Source organism: Thunnus maccoyii, chromosome 13 (assembly GCF_910596095.1).
Source record: "Thunnus maccoyii chromosome 13, fThuMac1.1, whole genome shotgun sequence".
NCBI lineage: Eukaryota > Metazoa > Chordata > Actinopteri > Scombriformes > Scombridae > Thunnus > Thunnus maccoyii.
This window is the reverse complement of record NC_056545.1, coordinates 25,263,580-25,282,329: the sequence shown is the minus strand read 5'-3', so window position 1 is coordinate 25,282,329 and position 18,750 is coordinate 25,263,580. Positions and strand designations below refer to the sequence as shown.

Genomic DNA, 18,750 nt, shown 5'->3' with positions numbered 1-18,750 from the left:
AATTGACTTGACACATATGTCACATAATAAGTTCTGGTTTCCAATTATGAAAAAGTCACACAGGAACAAAAGTCACATAGAAATAAGGTTGGTAATAGCACTTAAGCTAGCGTCCGAGCATTATTGGATGTATACGCAAGAGAGCTTAACCATGTCTGACAATGACCATTTGGCCACAGTGTAAACAGGTGACATGCGGGGTGACAGTGACTCATGGAAATAAGAATATCATCTGGATTAGGTCGGACTGCATCACTGTGTTCTTTCCTCCAACTGTCGAATAACACTGAGGCAATGTGCCATGATGATTTCTGTCCCGAGAAATTACAGTGTAAAGCAGACCTCTATGAGCTTAACACACTAAAATAAGCACATGATGGTGTTGGGTAAGACACTTTCCAACTGACGCCATGTGGCTCTAATAGATTAGGGTGTTTGAGAGTGAAGTTATGTAGTGGCCTCACCCTCACACCCATGTGGCAGAGGACAGTAGCGTGACTCAGAGGGTCTTATACTGGTGGACCACCCTACTGTTGGCACCACAGTCACAGTCCAACAGTGAGGACATCACTAAGTTGATGACTAAACTAGTGATACGCCTCACTTTGGAGAAACAACCACCAACATGACCCCAAAGCAACACTGCCTCAGCCCCACTGGGGTATGTGGTGTTAAAGGGGAAAACTGAGAAACATATGAAAATAATTTGAATGAACATGAGTTCATGAGTGAGTGCTGTTGTGGGGAAGAAAAGTACCCAATACCAGCTCTAAACGCAGCTTAACGGTCATGTTCAAACAATTTTGGAAGTGGTTAAGACAAGTATTATGACAAATGTCATGGTCGCCCATTTGACTCACATTTTTTAATCATTAGCAATTGCTAGACCAGTGACTTGGCTATTACCAGACAAGTCACTGAAGCATTTACATTTTTTGTAATTAATATGTACAAGCATACATGAGTTGCTAGTTCTGCATCTGAACAATAATCAATCAACTGTTGTTCAACAAGCGAACTGCTTGCTTTGCTTCTTCATAGTTTACAGTAAATGTGGATGGGGAGATTGTTCTTAAGGGGATTCCTGAAAGCTTTGTCAAACACAACACAACTATTGAGCTCACTAAGCTCACAAAAAGTTTTTTAACACTGAGTCACATATAATCCAAGTCCTGGTTTGCACACACACCAGTTAGTAAGACACAATGGAAGCAAGCAAGTGGAAAATGTCTGAACTGCAAAGACAGTTTGTAACCAGAGAATTGTCCAGTCTTAAATAGATTCATATGAATCTTTGGTGACAACAGTTGTCTCCAAATATTGTCTCCAAACAAACATATTAGTAATTATTGCCTTTGATGGTGTTCTGACTAAATTCCCATCTGTTGGTATTTCTTAAACAGCAAATCTCAATAATTATTCATATTAATTCTATATATACATGGTGTATATACAGAGCAGACCTAACGTAGGTGCAATAAATCATATACTATAAATCCCAAGAGTTGTAAACTTGCACCTGCCTACCTTGGACATCATGGCTTGCACATGCTCAGTCTCAGCCTGGGCCTGTAGCAGCTCCTGCCTCAGCTCTGTCAGCTCCACCTCCAGCCTGTCTCTCTCAGCGTGGGCTGTCTTCAGTAAGCTCTGCAGCTCAGTGCTGTCACTGGCACTTTGCATGGCCTTCAGCTCACCCACCTTTTGCCTCTCAATGTCCACCTGCGCCTTGAGCCTACTATTTTCCAGTCTGAGGCAGTCTGCTGTTGCCCTCTGCTCCTCCGCAGACTGTGCTGCCTGACCTCCGGCTTCCAGCTCCCTGTCCAGCTGGGCCTGCAGCCTTTCCATCTCTTCTCTGAGGCAGCGCACCTGGCCTTGGGCCTCCTGGTGTTCCTCCTCCAGAGCCCGCAGGCTGCCTGTCAGCTGCTGCTGGATGTCCACCAGCTTCTCCCGCTCGAAGCGTGAGCTCTCAACCAGCTCGGCATACCTCTGCTCCAGCTCGGCCAGCCGAGGCCCTTGGCTTCCCAGCTCCTCCTCTCTCTTAGCCTGAGCCTGGGCTTGCTCCTGAAGTCGGCCAGCCAGTGCCTCATTCTTCTGGGCCAGCATCTCCAGACGCTCTCTCTGCTGTTGAAGTGAGGTCTGCAGGAGGCGCTTCTCCTCAGCAAGACGTTCGTTCTCAGCCGTCAGCTCCTGCACCACTTGCTGCTGGTCAGCCAGCTCCTGCAGAGTTGCCTGCAGCTCCTCAGCCGTGCTGTGGTGGCTCTCTTCCATCTTGTGAATCTGTTCTGTTAGGCTCTGCACTGACACATTCTGCCCCCCTGCACTGGTTACTGCCCCCTCTGCAACAGCTTCACCACTGACACCGCTGCTTATTGATTCTGAACGTGATGGGATCTTCTCAAACTCTGAAGAGTCAGGTGAAGGTGAGTCCTTGGTGACATCAGAGCTGGAGGAGACAGAGGTTTTGAGAGGGCTGGCAGTAGAGTGGAGACTGTCCTGTTGTGGAGCTGAAGAGTTGGACACTGAGGGCAGGCCATTCAGCAAAAGCTTGGAGGGGCTGTTGGTGTTTGTACTAGCAAGAGGGGAATCCTCTAAACAAAGCAGCTTTTCCTTCAGCCCCTGGTTCTCCTCCCTGAGGGATGCCAGCTCTCTCTGAAACTTCCCGTTCTTCTCCCTAAGCTCACCAACCAGCACAAGGGCCTCCGCCACCTGTCCCTCCTCTTGTTCTGCAGCAGGCTCTTGGCGTGAGACAGAGTTAGGTGAGGGTGATGAGGAAGCAGTGGAGGCTTTACCTTTGCAGCGTTGCAACTCCATCCTGAGATTGCTGATCTCTAAGTCTTTAGCCTTGGCCTCAGCCAGCAGCTCTTTCACCTGACACTCCAGAAGGCCCTTTTCCTGGACCTCTATATCTACACGAGATTTAGCTGTACTACGTGTCTGCTTTGCCAGGGTAGAGAGGCTGGATGTGCTGGCACTAGAAACCATCCTCTTGCTGGTAGAGCTCCTCAGCTGATCCCTCAGGGAGATGCGGTCTCTTGTTATGGTTGAAGAGGTTTCTCTTGGGGCTGGGATACCTGACTTCTTGGCTGCTTGGGCACCTGCAACACACACAAAAATAAACATATTCAGTGTATTAAAGAACCTAATCAAATTTACCACAGAGCAGTTCACAAAGCAGTTTGATTTATAACTGTAAATATATTGTGAAAAAAGTTTAATTCAGTTCACTATTTCAGCCGCTTAAATTAAACTCAAAATACTTAATTTGTCCCCAAAGCGTCAGACTCCTAGTTCATGAGCCAGATTGTCTTCTTGAATGAAAAACTATAAAGATATAATCTTGAAAACGTGTAAGGTAACCTACATTCACCACTAAGCAGTAGACAATGAAAATAGTTTATATCTTGTTAAATAATAAGCAAATATAGCTACAATATATGCAAACTTTACAAAGAAATTAGAATAAAACAATACAAACATTAACAGAATGTTTATATTCATATTCTATATATTTTATTATATTTGCAAAGTCAAGAATGTGAATTATCACATCAGATGCGCAATTAATTCTAGTCAAAAATGCATTTTGATTAATCAAATGATACAACTCATATTCAAGTTGACAGACAGGAAATTGTTCATCAGCAGCTCCAGTTTCTAAGATAAAACTTTTCTCAGTAATTGGACTGTCAAGCTGTACAATTACCATACTGTAAGCTTGACATTGAAAAGGGAAGGTTAATGGAATCAGCATACAGACGTACTGGGACCATGAATTTGTTAACAACATGTAATGATGACACTAATTGAATAGACAGTGTGTCACATTCAGACACTTGTATTATTCAGCAGTTTCATGTTGCTGGTCACTGTACTCTATTCACATATTGTTCTCTGTTTGGACAACAGAGCATCTGCCTGGCACTGTCTTTCTGTTGCTGTCTGTGGTCATTCATTGCTGCAGCAGAGCTTAGCTGTGGCATTTCAAAAGGCATGAGTGTGGGCCGCTGGTGCGAGCCTTTTCCAGACCCCTCTCAAATACTGTATGAAGAGTATTTATTGATGGCCGGCGTGAGCAGGGTGCCGCCTGAAAACGTTTTATTGTTTGTTTTCAGATCATCAGCAAACAGCGACACGGACACAAGGGGCTTGCTTGTTTCAAAAGATGACAAAGGTCTCTGTGCACGTGGAGCATTCAGGCACAAAGCAGCTTAAGCAGTGCACAGACAAAGACAGCACTGTGTCTCTCACATGCATACATCATCATCAAACCCACAGAGCACAAACTAGACAGACAGCCTGTGTGCTGAGATAGACAGCGCATCAGCCTGAGCAACACGTGCACACATTTACAGCACGCGCATACACACACAAAATCCACAAACAAATGGCCTAGTTTGAAATGTAAAGCCTATACCCCTGTGAGTTCTTTAAGTACTCTGCCATTGATAGGCACTTTGCACAGACTATCCTCTTATTGAATAAACTAGCAACTGTGGAAGAGGCTGCCAACACTGGCACAATTTGAGGGGTACAAAGCCGTTTAACATTCCCAGAGTGTGCAGCTGGGCTTGAGAAAGTGAGGTGCTTTAAGTAGAGAGGTAAAGATACATCACTGCTGTAAATGGAGAATTGTGAATTCACAGATTTAAAGCAAACCACAATGGTCAACTTTTTAATTATAACCTAAAAAAGTTTTTGAACAAACAGTGCAGTAAAGGATTTGAGGTTCAGATTTAAAATATGGCAGAATGGTAGAATGACACTCTGGTTAAATCTCTTTAGAGAAAACTCCAACCTGTTTGGACTGAAGGAATGCAGTCATTTAAATTCACAATAACAGACGAGGCACTTCATCACAAATCAGAGAGATGACTTTGCTACAGGACAGACCTGCACTTCACAAAGATCCAGTGTGCAATTAAAAATCTACACTCACGTTTCTCGTCACTTCACAGAGGATGAATCTATGACTGACAGAATGAGGACATGCACTCCTAAATTATGTACCGTCACGTGGAGGATGTTAACATTAAATCAGCACTGTGTGTTATAAATGACTATTTACTGTGCTCTACATGAAGCATCACCCAGACAGGACAGAAAAAGAAATTTTATGGCCACTTGTCATATTCTCATTCAATAGAGAGAGAGGAGTCTGATGTGTTTGAGATCAGCTCATTCCCATGAAGATGAGTGACGTGAGGAGTGACACTGTGGGACAGCCCTCTATTTGCTTGCTATTCTGTTTGGCCTCTTGCTCTTACTGAATAGAACCCAGATGGAGAACATGAACTCACTCATCTTCAGATCGCCCACCTCTTTAGCCATGACATCACCACAGCTGCTTAATGTGCACAGAGAAATAACACAAGTGTAAATGCCAGCAGCGAGCACATGCAAGACGGAAGGATCCTACAGTCTATGGACACAAAGGCCTAATAACAGAGCTGGATTTGTGTTAACCTCTTCCACTCCCCCCTCCCTACTGTAGACCCATTTTTGTCTTTTTAAGGGGGGATCTTTAGGGGGAGATAGCAGGTCAACAGTACATGCCACATAGAAGTGAAATACATCATCTGAAAGCCTGGAACCTGAAGATTATTGAGATGCAGCACTTAGCACTGTGTGTCAAGTTTTTCTGGTCATAAATCTGTAATAACTTTGTGTTTTGGTTAGGCACCTATTCAATTTTTGAAAGTTTAGAGTGTATAAGGGCTTAGAACATTGTGATGGAAGTATATGAAGGCCATTCACATGCACAGTTATGTCTCATAAGTTGTTGCAGCAAGTTTTGGGTTGATACCAATTGTTACACAGATTTGGTACAAATTTTAACCATTTTTGACCACTTGAGAACTGATAAAAATGGTCAAAAATCCCTCTAAAATACCACATTAAGACACCTTGAGGAACACCACAGAAAAATTCATGCTGGGATTTGAAAACTTTTGACATTTGGAGATTTCTGTAAAAATTGCATTTTTTGGCGATTGGATGGCGAGCACTTCTGCTCTTGAAATTGCTGAGAAACCCCCTTATTGTCAATATACCTAGGAAAGCCGTACATCATCTGAGTGTCCTCGGTCTCTAGTTTGTGGTTGTAACGTTTCATGAGGCTGTGATTATCCTAGAGGTCACAATAGGTCGTTTTATAGAGTGAGATCAAGTTTCACAAAATGCTCTCACTACAATGAAAGGGCTACTGTGGGGACTATCATCATCACACATGAATACAATTGGGCTCATTGAATCCACAAGAGTCTCAGCTTTCCAGTCAATTTATGCAAATCCAAGACTGTTTAGAGACCCCAGTATGCAGAAATATTCAAATACATCATTTTTAGAATAGGCAAAAATAACACATTTATACTGCATGCAAAAACCTGCATGGTTTTTGCCCAAAACTGCATGGGATTAGCATAAAGTGGGCATGTCAGTAAAGGGGAGACTTGTGGGTACCCATATTACCCATTTTCATCTTGAGATGAGAGATCAAGAGACCCCTTTGAAAATGGCCATGCCAGTTTTTCCCTTCGCCAAAATTTAGTCTAACTTTGGAGCATTATTTACCCCTCTTCCCAACAAGCTAGTTTCATATGATACCAGTATCTTCACTCTAGCTTTAAAACTGAGCCCGTGACAGCCTCTGAAAGACAGTAATGTCGGCCGAGGACACCAGCGTCCCTTTGAGTTTAGGAGGTTAAACTGTATCCACTGTATGGTACTCTATCCACCATAGCAGAGGACGCACTACTATATATATTTTTTATCTAAAACCATATACCACCATTTTCTGGCTGTACCAGCCAATACAAATACCAAAATGCATTTTTATGGCACAAGTGCAGGTGCAAAACAGGTCAAGCTTTTCAGACATGCCTTTTTAAGGTGATTGAGTATTTTTTAAACACTACTGATAGTTGTATTAAGTGGAATACTCCTACTATGGAAAGAAAGATTATAAACATGCCAATTCCACAAGAGGCCAAATTCTGGCTGTAAAAATAATATCAGACCAAAATCAATATTGTTTTATAAAGCTGATATTGGACACCACTGACAGCATATCAAAAAAATCACCACAATTAGATAATCTGTTTCCAAGACCAAAACGGCAGCAGCGGAATGTTTATCATTTAAAGTTTCACATCATCAGATGTCCACTACTTTGCCAGACAGTGCCAGTGAAAGGAATGACCCTGCCAAGGGAGAAAGAGATGAGTTCAGATCCTACTTAGCCTGACAATGAGAAGGCATGAGGGGACATCAAATAGACCACTGACTCCTACAATTACTAGCTTGTGGCACTGGTTCAAATGGGAGTACTAATAAATATATAACAGAAACAGTCAGTTTAATTCATTTGTTTATTTTAGTTTGCAAAAAATGTGGAGTGGAGAAGGAGAGACTAGTGGAAGCGTTTTCCTTACTCAAACACTACAGTTGAGATGAGAGACACTTCACCTCCAATTACTCTAGGAGAGATACTGGCTACCCGAAAAAGACTCCCAGGAGAGAACATGGGTAAGTGCATTAATGTATAGCAGTGCACTGCTGTAAATTAGCATGCCTGCTTAGTTATTTTTCCTTAAAAAATAAAAGAAGCAAAAAACGAATATTCTTTAGGGAATTTTTTTAAATTGTAGGAAAGCTAAAGGAGAGTGGATTGTACAGCATCAACATGCACAACTGATGGATAACAACAACTTCTTGAATGTACAATCAAGCCAAACACAATGAAGATTTAACAAGACAAAGAAAGTCAACAAGAAATTGCTTAATTTATAATAAAGTGAAATTTGTGTACTCAATTTGTTGTGCCCAAGAATACTAAAGCGATACATTTATCAATGGTCTTAACAGAAATAACTTCTGCTGTAGGTGTGGAAGTGCAAATATTTCTTACACCACTCAAAACTAAAATATTAAAGACAAAGGTTGTTCAGAGTTAGCTTAGCCTTTACTTAGTGCTTGCTTCGATGTAGGCCATCTCTGGTCCAGGACCATTTATAGCTACCACAAGAAGCACTAAATCCGTGAAAAGCAGTTGAATGGGAAGTTAAATGGCTCACTGAGGAGCTTTCCCCTTCCAGCAGGAAATAAATCCTCACGTAGTCTATGGAGACTAGCACTTATTGATAGTAAGTGCTGAGAAAGACCAGCTTTGGAGAAACTAGAAAAAAATCATTTTCAATGAAAGAGAACATTGTCTGAGAATATTTTTATATTCAGTGTCTCAGGGACTGTTTTATAATCTTTTCTCAAATACTCAAGAGGAGTTGGTTCTTGCACTATTGACAATTTGTCAAGAATTCCAGATTAAGAATTTTTAATGTAAATCAATCAATCAATTTTATTTGTCACATGTAATCATATAAGGTACAATCACAGTGGGAGGGCAGTCTTGGGCAGTGACCTCATTTAGGATCCTAGTGGCCTGACGGTAGAAGCTCTTCATGAGCCTCTCAGCACTGGCCTGGTGTGTCCGGTACCTTCTTCCCGACTGTAGCAGGGAAAAAAGGCCGTTATCCGGGTGGTTGGGATCCGTAATGATTCTCCTAGCCTTATTCTTGCAGCACCTGGTGTAAATATCCTTTAGGCAGGGTAGAGCACTACCTACTGTATGTTCAGCCAAACAAACTACTCTTTGCAGGGCCTTGCGGTCCTGTTCGGTGCCATTTCCGTTCCAGGCAATGATGTTCCCCATCAGGAGGCTCTCGATAGCACAATAGTAGAAATTCCTCTGTATTTGAAGGAATACCTGGCATATCCTCAAGTGTCTGAGGTGAAACAGTCTCTGCCAAGAGTCACTTGGTTGAATGGCACTGTCTGGTATTCCAGGATTTAGCCAAGTTTCGGTGAAACGGAGGACATTACAGTTCCTGATATCCCATTGAAAACTGATGCGGGCACGGCGGCCATCCAATTTATTATCCAATGCCTGTACATTAGCTAGCAGGATGCTTGGCAGAGAAGATCCATGTGGCTGGGACCGTAGCCAGTGTTTAATCCCTCCATGTTTACCTTGGTGTTTCCTCTGATGTTGAGATGGATGCGGAGATGGTCTTGTTTGTCTGTATGGTTGGGATTGCAGCTGGTGTTTATTCCCTCCACCTTTTCCTCGATGTTTACTCCAATGTTTATGCTGTTGTTTACATTTGAAAACCTCAACCAGCAGGTAGTAGTAGCAGGAGCAGAGTTTACATAGCAGTGAGTTGTCCATTTCCCTATCCTGATGAGTGACTCATAGTCATACGTTATCATTGTCCAATATTATTTACAAAAAGTACAACTAATAAAGGTAATGAGCATAAATTTGTATATATTCAGTGGAGCTAGTGGAGAGGCCACTGGATAGGTCTGCACCTTCTAGAACCAAAGCTACATTAGTTACATTTAGACAGTAGCCGCAAAAAGTGATTTGCTGCCAAGTTCAATAAACCTGATTGAGGGGACTGAGCATATGAAATTATTGTATTGTTTAGATTAATGAATTATCTAAATCAATTAAACAGGCTGACTTCCAGTAATCCAAAGGCATTCAGCTATTTCATGAGAAGTCAGCTCCCTGATCACACTAATGCACTGTGCTGGCTTCTTTCTTTCTAATGAAGATAAGCTTTCAAATCACATCAGGAGCTGTGTGGCTGGACACAGTCCAGCACCAGCCAGTTAACTGCGGTCAGCCTGCTTGCCAGCCAAGAGGTGACAGAGTGCATTGTGTGCACAGACTCTTCAATTTACAGAACAGGAGGGTCATGGGTGACGAGTCATGATGAATTAATGACTGCAGGTGGTCAAGTGTCAGAGAGTTGGCACCTGAAATGACCCACTGGCTTCATCATCATCAAAAACAAGCTTTTGATGGGAATCTCTCGCTGCCACTCCTACGTCTTCCCTTTTGTGTTCCAGGAAATATGGTGTGCTGTTTTTCAGTCAAGTGGAAGTGGAGAGAGACAGAAAACGCAGTCTGTGTTTCTGGCCTTCCTGTTGTCCAACTGACAGGGCATGAAATAGGTCAACAGGCGCCCATCAGGCAGACGCTGGGATGCACAGGCATTCCTTTCCTCTTACTGGAATGGAAGATAGACAGAACCGAGGCTCCATGACTGCCACAGTGACTGAGCAGAGATTAGCCTGGACGGTAAGCTGCATCACAACAGCCCAATGTGCCACTGGAAACCATGAAAGCACCACTTGTTCAGAATGATATTTCATTGTAATAAGTTATTGTACACAACTTAAAAATCCAGCAACACAAGTTGGATTAATTAATTAGCATCTTACTGTATACTAAAATTCCTAAAAAGCTTCTTCCAGTCAAGGACATCACATCATTTGGAAGACAATAAATAAATAAGTAAACTGATAATACAAGACTACAGAAGCTCCTTGGGCCCATGTCAAACAAGGGCAATCAGATTTAACAGTGTCTGTATTTGCAATAGTCAGCTGTGTAAATCGGATATACCGTTATCATTAAGCTTCAGAGACTCACTGAAGTCTGATAACTGTAACATCTGTCTCAAAAATTGAGATTAGGGACTAACTACACAGAGGATTTAAACGGTTGTCTGCACTTGGGATGAGTTCATCAAAAAATCAACATATTCCAACTTTGAATAGTTGTTTGAGATTCATTGGAGGAAAAAGTCAGAGTGCTGTGACTTTCACAGCCATAAAATAGGTTTTTCAGGGTTTCTGTTTTTCCCCTCAAAGCCCCTCACACCACTGTTCTTAGCTAAATTCACCAATAACATAAAATAGGTCTGATCTTGTTGCATATATTCTTGCCCAGCATATTTTCATTGCAAAATGTCTTCCTGAGCTGGGGTGCTACTGCAATTGTCATTAAAATATCCTGAGATAACACAGTAGGCTACATTCAAACTGTTCTATGTGTAATCACAGCACTGCGAAACCTTAGCTGCAACAAAGAGTTTACATTCAGTGCACTAAGGAATAAAAGGTAAAACTGAGGCAAGAAATGGTAAACATTAGGTTTCTGTTAACAACATTTGAAAGTATTTGTGTTGAGGTTATTCAATAAAGAGAATCAGGAAAGAGTTTGCTGTTTCAGTGACTGATATGCAGGATGTATGAGAGGAGAGCAAATATGCTCAGTAGCTGAGGTGATATTTTTCTATTGGGATTTCTCAATAACCAGTCAAAATAATACAACTTAGTGAGGCAAAAGAATGTTTTGGTCGTTGAAAGTTTAAAAAGAGACTTGAAAAATCATGAAAAAGTAGAAGAAAAGACAGCGTTGACTGAAACTTTTAATTTTTCTAAGAAATAATTTGGACTTAATAAACAGAAAAAATAATTATTGGACTGAAATGAAAAGCAAAGAAATGCTTATTTACTAAGCCGATACAGAGCCGTCCACCCGACACCACCGAACCTCCTCTGTAAGCAGAGGTCCAGTAAAACAACCTTACACATTAGTCTGGACTCACTGCTGTGACACTCTTGTCAGCAGGTGAAATGTTAATCGACTGTCTGTCTCCTACTGACCAGGCAAACCTTCAACCCTGCTGTTAAAAAAAGACAATAATACGCAAGTCTTCATTGTGTATTTAAGCTGAAATGCTTTTTTTCTGCCTGAAAAGTGAACAGCTCTGTGCTTCCTCTGCAGCACAGCAAGGAAGGGCAGCATGAGAGCTGGCAAGCCACAGAGGACCACTTGGCTTGGGTTCCTTGGCTCCTTTAATCATTTTGATTGAATCATTTAAACTGGCCTGTATGCTAAGACTGTTAACGCAGCATCCTTATGCTGACCCACTCTGCTCTACACTACTTATAGAGCCAATACCCTACAGAAATATCCAATAGCACAGGCGAAGTTCTTCATTCTCCAAATGGAAAACAGTTTAACACAGGACTCACTGAAGGAATAATATGCCATTTTACATAATTGCTGGTTTATGGGATAAGCGTGTGTGCTGCGTAACAGGTTGTAATGAGTATTTCTGAATTTAGCTTTAAGCTTTGGATGATTTCTATCCTTGTATTATACCTTAAATAGAAACGTTACAAGACTTAGGATGTATTAAGCATTTGTGATTCACTTTCCTGGATTGACCACAAAAAGGACAAAAAAATGCTTTGTGGAAATATTAAACTGCAAATAGGAGATGGAACATCAACCCCCAATCTCAAGCCCCACTAAGCTCCCTTTCAATTGACCACAGTTTAAGACACAGCCAACAGAGAGAATACTGATTCTACAAAAGGGTTCACCAGCATTTCTAAAAGCAAAATCAATTTGTTTGAAAGGCTATGAAAATTCAAGCTGTTCACGGTTCAATTTTGATTAACTTTGACATACAAATTCACACCATCTTGACAGCGCTGACGTCCGAGGGAACAGAGAGAACCAAAGAGCTGCTGTGTCATACAACCCGCAAGTAGTCATTACGTCACCAAGCTTCCAGCATCGCCTTGTCGTGAGGATGTGTTAATGACTTTCGCTGTGCCACTTTCTGGACACATATTCAACAAGATGACACCCAGGATTCCCAACTTCACTCTCAGAGGGCGAAGATCTTTCTTTGGGCTGTTGTTCTAAAGATAAAAACAGTGCTAGTGTAGACAGCAGAACCAACATGCACAGAAAGGCCAGGATTACTATTCCCAGACTGAGGACAAGCCTCAGCCAGCTGCTGACAGATATACAAACCACATCAGTACAAGTTTGACTTGGTATGCATTGAACACACAATTCACAGGCTTAGTGGTCTACATGTTCGATCCAGCACAAGTGTTTTTAGGGTGTCAATTTCATACACAAATTGTTAGTTGCTCTCCCATAAATTTGTGAATTTTATGAACTCAGACCTGAAGGTTTGAATGTATCAACTTTATAGTCTTTAGTTGCACAAACAGGACATTTAAACAGCACACGCCTCCCTCTGCAAACACAAAGCACAGTGGAATGGCCACTGTGTTTACTGTACTGTACCAACCGCTTACTGCCATGGAAAGTATGACTGATGTAACTTCCTCACAGTGTCCCGGCTATCAGAAGTTGGACAAACTTGCTTCCTCAAGTTTAATCCCTGCTCTACGTCAATTTGCTCCAATATGGTGTTGAGGTGGCACAATAATCTTTGTCCTTCCACATTCTTTGGCTTGTTGCTCACTGTGGTGTCGAAGTCTGCTCTGTGTGGGAGCAGCACCCGCCAGGCAAAATGAATCAGCGCTTCAGACAGATAAGCATTTAGTATAGTCTCAGAAGTATTTTAATTGGCATAAGTCAGCTGAATTCAGCCTCTAGCATTGTATGAGAGGAATGGGACTCCTCAGTGGTGGTCTTGGGATTTTATTTTCAATGCTGTGATAAATTTGTCAGCAAGAGGGCTGCTAAAAAAAATGTCAATAAGAAAAAATATCCCAGTGTTTGGGGGAAAGAGGAAGACAGATGTCGCTCTATGTCTGAGAGGAGGCCAAGTGTGGTTTATGTGTGAAACCGGAGGAGGAAAATTGCCTTACCACTGGAGAGCACCAAGCAGAAGCCACGCAGAACTTAATCCTAACTAAACACAACATGAAAATACTGTTTCCTGTCAAAGACACTATTGCCATGGGCCACTGAAGTGGCACTTATCTGGGCTAGCAAACAGTTATCAATAAAAGTCTTCATACACACACAGTTATTCTGGTTGATTAGACCTCTGCGGTTGATGTTGGGCAAAGCTATGATGACAGTTTCATGAGGTCACCAAACTCCATGTACCAATTAGAATGACGGACGCGTTAGTTGTCCCACCCTAACAGATGCAACTAAGCAAACAGAAGAGCCAGGGAGATGTCAATCAAGTACTTTCTGCATGCAGTCCTTAGAAAAGCTTTGATAAAGTAGATTAAGTGAAAACACCATGACCGTGTCGTGGTTCACCAATGCTTTTTTCAAGTGGAAGTACTCAGTAAATGGCTGAAGAAAAGTTAGTTATTTCAGAGAAAACAATCTTAAAAGAGGTGAAAAATATTTAGATATTTAATTACGTAATTATGGTGTTACATTATGAGACATTTCAAACATCTTGGATGTCTGTATCATGGAACTAACTGAGCTCTGTTTCTGTACTCCTACTGGTACCCATAAAAACTAATAACTTCATGCTCCTCTGGTGCTGAGTGTGAACAGTAGCCCCATCCTCTAATTTCAAGAAACGCCATGCTTTTCCAAGTTTTTGGCACTGTCTTCAAACATTACAGATCCCTTCAAGCATCCCAATCACACTTGTGGAGAAACCACACGTATGTGAAAATTCCCATTTTTGACCATGTTAAAGTAACAACAATCTATTTTACCTCACTACACAAACATGTTTAACTTTCCTTTTATCCTGGGCCCAAATGCACACAACTGACTTGTAGTCCTGAAAATAGACTCACTGTTATTGGACCATATTTTACTGATAATTCATGAACAGCTGACACATGCTGACCATAGGCTCTAGTCTTGGCCGCTCTCCTGGTAAGCCAGTGGGGAGACAGGAAGGCTCAGTGTAGTAGTCATCAGTGTACTTTGGTTCTGATAACGACCCTCTTATCACTGCAGCAGACAGCTTACTCCTTAGCCTTCCACTTCAGAGATAACAGCATCAATCAAATCTGAACGAGTTCCTCCTGTTCCCACGTTTCTTTCCACACTTCCAGCACCAGAACTGTTATTCTACTTTACAAGCCCAAAGTCTGACAAACCTCAGCTGGCTGTTTCACCGTCTGGGTGGAATGAAAGCTAATGTGGAGAGTACAAACTTCACTGCTCTTATCCATCACTATGTTGCTGTTCATCAGAGCAAAACAGCTAATCAAAACTTCTGGTTCAGTTAAAAGGTTACAAAGTTTATGCTAATCATTATATTTCCACCTTGTCAAAAAATAGGTGAAAAATAGATTCTGTGTGTCCTTGGCTTCAGCGCTCTTGGATCAATAGTTTCATATCATGAACAGGCACAGTGAAAAATCAAGCAATTTGATGATTTACTATAGAGGTCTGTAAAGATTCTCAGTCATCCAGGTCATGGTTATCCATGGAGGGTTGAACCGAGGGCAAGTGGACTTGGTCCAAGTCCAGTTACCCTCGATTCAACTCTCCTTAGATTTACTTGGAGGCTCATTTGAGAAAATGGAGAGTGGATTTATAATGATAATGGGTCAATCAATTAAAAATATAGCTGACTGCTTCATTTCATAATGGAATGTGGGAGGTTGGACCAAAGATTATGGAGTACCAAGCACAGTTTAAATACTTTTCATAGCCTGGAGATGATTGATTATATAGTGTGTGACCAGGATGGTATATCCTTTCACTGGCTGAATTAATATTTTTACTCTGACTCATTTCAATTTTAAATCACATATACTGCACCTCCATATACCACCTATGTGGACCAATCTCATAATTACTCTGTACTAAAAGTAATATTTATCAACAAGCAGACCAATTTTGCTTAGCAACGATAATTAGCAAGGTAAAAGAAGTAATATCAGCCTTCTTTGTTGTTACTTTTTGACTCAATCTTTTGTTTTGTGTGTAATGTATTAACTGTACACTCTTTCTTGTATCTGTGTGTGCATGCATGGAGAACTGGGAGCTAATCTTTTCAAGCATGCAGTAGCTTGCTAGCAGCCTTCCGATCTGAGCCTACTGTGCTCTATCTTCAAGCAACACACACCACTGATATGAAATGATGCAGCTTAACACCCACCACTGATAAAAAAAAAAGACATTAAAAAAAAAAAACCCACTGTATTTTTTTTGTGTGTGTGTGTGTGTGTGTGTGTATGTATGTGTCTGTCCCTTTTGCCCTAACACACCCCCTGACTGTGGTCTAATCAGTATCTTTTGTTGTTGAGATGGAGCATGCAAATATGATAAATATCAATGACATAATATAATCAAATAAATTACAAAGTTCCGTACAAATATATGTAGGCCCTATGCATTCACAAGAACACACTAAGATGCAAATGCTTGTTTTGTTAAAGAAATTCGGAGAGGTTACACAGACGTGGAAGAGCTTGGTTGTCTTTCGATGTGAAGTTGCCGCTGAGCGCAGTTCAGAGGGACTTTGAAATGGAAATCTTACGGAGGCGCAGTGTGCTCGGGGCAGTGGAGGGATGTGAGCGTGAGACTGATGATACCATCTCCTCTGGCAGGTTCCCTCATGCTTACTGTCAGGCGAATCTCACTCAGCACTTTCCCCTACCCGCCTCTTAATATCTACACACAGGTGCAAACACATATACACATACAGACCTGTACTAACTGAACACAGAAACACAACACACCAGATCCAAAAAAGTGTGGACATGCTCAGAAAATTAATGGCAAGAACAGAACTGAGCAACTAACCTCTAACTCGTTTAAACATCTTCCATAACTCCAGGGCATATTAATCAGTGCTCATCCATCAGTGCTCTGTTGGTGCGCATCTTAGTCAGTACTCATTAGTCAGGACTTGTCTGTCAGATGTACTCAGACATGACATGACAGGAGATTAGCTCGAACCTATTGTATTTAGCAAACGTTTGTCTTTGCCTTTTACATCAAAAGAGAAAGGCAGAAACAGACAAAGAGGAATAAGTGATGCTGAGGCAAACCATGATACAACAGAAGCAGACCTGTCTCTGTTTCCTCCTGTCTCCCCGCCTGGTTCCCCATGTTGGTCCGCTCCGCGACTCCCACACTCCACACCGGGGCGGACTAATCCAAGAATCCGTGGCTGCGGGGGAGAGTTGTGAGTGTGTGGGTGTCTGGGTTGTCGTATCTGTTCAGCACTCACAATCACCTCCGGTCAGTCACAGTGAGGGAAAACCATAGGAAACATAAAATTCTTCTTATTCTTCCCTCCTTCTGGTCTTCTTTTCTTTTCTCCTCTCCTTCCCAGAACTGTGTGTGTGTGAGTGTGTGTGTGTGCATGTGTTGAGGAGGCAGGGTGCCTGTCCTGTCAGTGAGTGACTGCGAGTGTGTGTGTGAATGTGTGCGAGTATGCGTGTCCTCCAGGACGGTGACAGTATGTCACACTGGCAAGCAGGCGGGCAGGCAGCGTCGTGTGCACTTCATTATCGCTGTGATGACTGGAATCAGCTCAGAGGGGGAGTGGCTTCCCAGGCCACACACACACACACACACACACACATTAACACACCTCCTCCCACTCCTGCCAGCCAGTATACTCTCACCAATACCAGTTGAACAATGGTGAGATGAACCGTCCCTCTCACTGGTACTGAAAGGACAAGTGAATATACAGAGAGAGAGAGAAAGAGAGAGGAGGGCGGGGGGACGAAGGAAGGAAAGAGGAGCAGAAGGAAAGGAAAGGCACTATTTTTTATTTTTGGCACAGGGTGACAGTGCAGCTTTGTCTTTTCTTTTCAAGCAAAGTTGCGGGCTGGGACCATTTACAAAGTCTCCCCTGCCCACACACACACATACACACATACACAGACAAACACACACACACACACACACACAGACACACACACACACACACACACAGAGACACACAGACAATGACAGACAGACAGAGACACAGACACACACAACAAAAGTCTTCATAAATGGGTGAAGGGGATAAGAGGCCACCCCAGGCGTCCTGTAGCATTTCCCCCCGCAGCACTCCCAGCAGGAAACAATAGTATGTGTGTATGTGAGTGTGCCTACAGTACATGTGTATGAGATGGGGGGTGGTGTGCTAGTTTTCGTGGGGTTGTGTGGAGCTAGTGGGAGACTGGCTTGTTTTTTTTCTGTCCTTTCTCATTCAGTGTACGCAAGTGTTAAATATTTATGATGGCAAGAGCTACAGGGAGAAACCAAGTTGGAAGCGAGCGTGACTTGTCATTTTCAGTCGGACTGGTCTCTTTTTGGGTAGCCGATCTTCAGTGTTGTATTTTTGAGTGAGCATATGTGTCCAGTGCAACTATTGGGAAAATCATTGTGAAACCCTCTTGGAAGTGTGGCTAAAACATGAGGAAGTCAGAAACTACAGCTCTACACTACGGGCAGATTGCTGTCATTAATTAATAAAAAAAAAAAAGAGAATTATATTTTATCTATGAGCCACATTCATACCACAACAGTTACAAGAAACCACAGGGTTTATAACCATTGTTTTGCAAATTAAAACTGCTATGAAATGGTTCCAACTTGAGCAAACTAATGATTTTTTATTCTTCTGAAGTGATCCACATCATTTCATCCAACCACAGAAATACAATAGCATTGCACAATGTCTATTGACTATTTTAAGTTTTCTGAGGTTCTATGATACAGTAGGCTGCGCTGTGATGGCCTGAAAAGAAGCATCTGTCAGCCAAGGGCCCTAATCTGTAAGAGGAAGGACTGTTTACCAGAAATTAAAATTAATCTTGACTGCATCATCAATTTCTTAAAGCTACACTTGACACAGATAAGCACTGAGTAGTATGAGTAGTATGAGTCTCTCTGGCATAAGCTCAGAGCTACCAGCTTATTTCCTACATGTTCATAGCTGAAAAGAAATAAAAATGAATAAGCAGAATAATAAATAAATGGCCATTTGAAGTTGTAGCTGTATTTTTGGTCAATTTGTATTTGATGCACAAAATACTCTCAAGCTCCAGCTAAAAAATCCTTCTAAAAAAAAAAATTCTCCACTCGCTGTGAGAAAGGTTTAGTTTGCTGCATTATTCTGCCCACGTTGGGCTGGATATTCAGTCCTTTCCTACAATGCACTGCCTCTTCCAAGCCTTTTCACA

At 42.0% G+C, this 18,750-nt stretch overlaps 1 protein-coding gene across 5 annotated transcripts in view; it reads right to left on the bottom strand.

The window, feature by feature from the left end:
* The window catches only part of specc1 (sperm antigen with calponin homology and coiled-coil domains 1), an 83,364-nt gene that overhangs the window by 34,795 nt on the left and 29,819 nt on the right, over window positions 1–18,750 (bottom strand). For 4 of the 5 annotated variants that reach the window (XM_042430698.1, XM_042430700.1, XM_042430702.1 and 1 more), the window contains exon 4: window positions 1,528–3,095. In XM_042430698.1, coding sequence (XP_042286632.1) covers window positions 1,528–3,095 — 1,568 coding nt within the window. Of the gene's footprint in view, window positions 1–1,527; window positions 3,096–16,635; window positions 17,097–18,750 lie in introns of those variants that run through there. The other variant, XM_042430703.1, reaches the window with a different exon arrangement.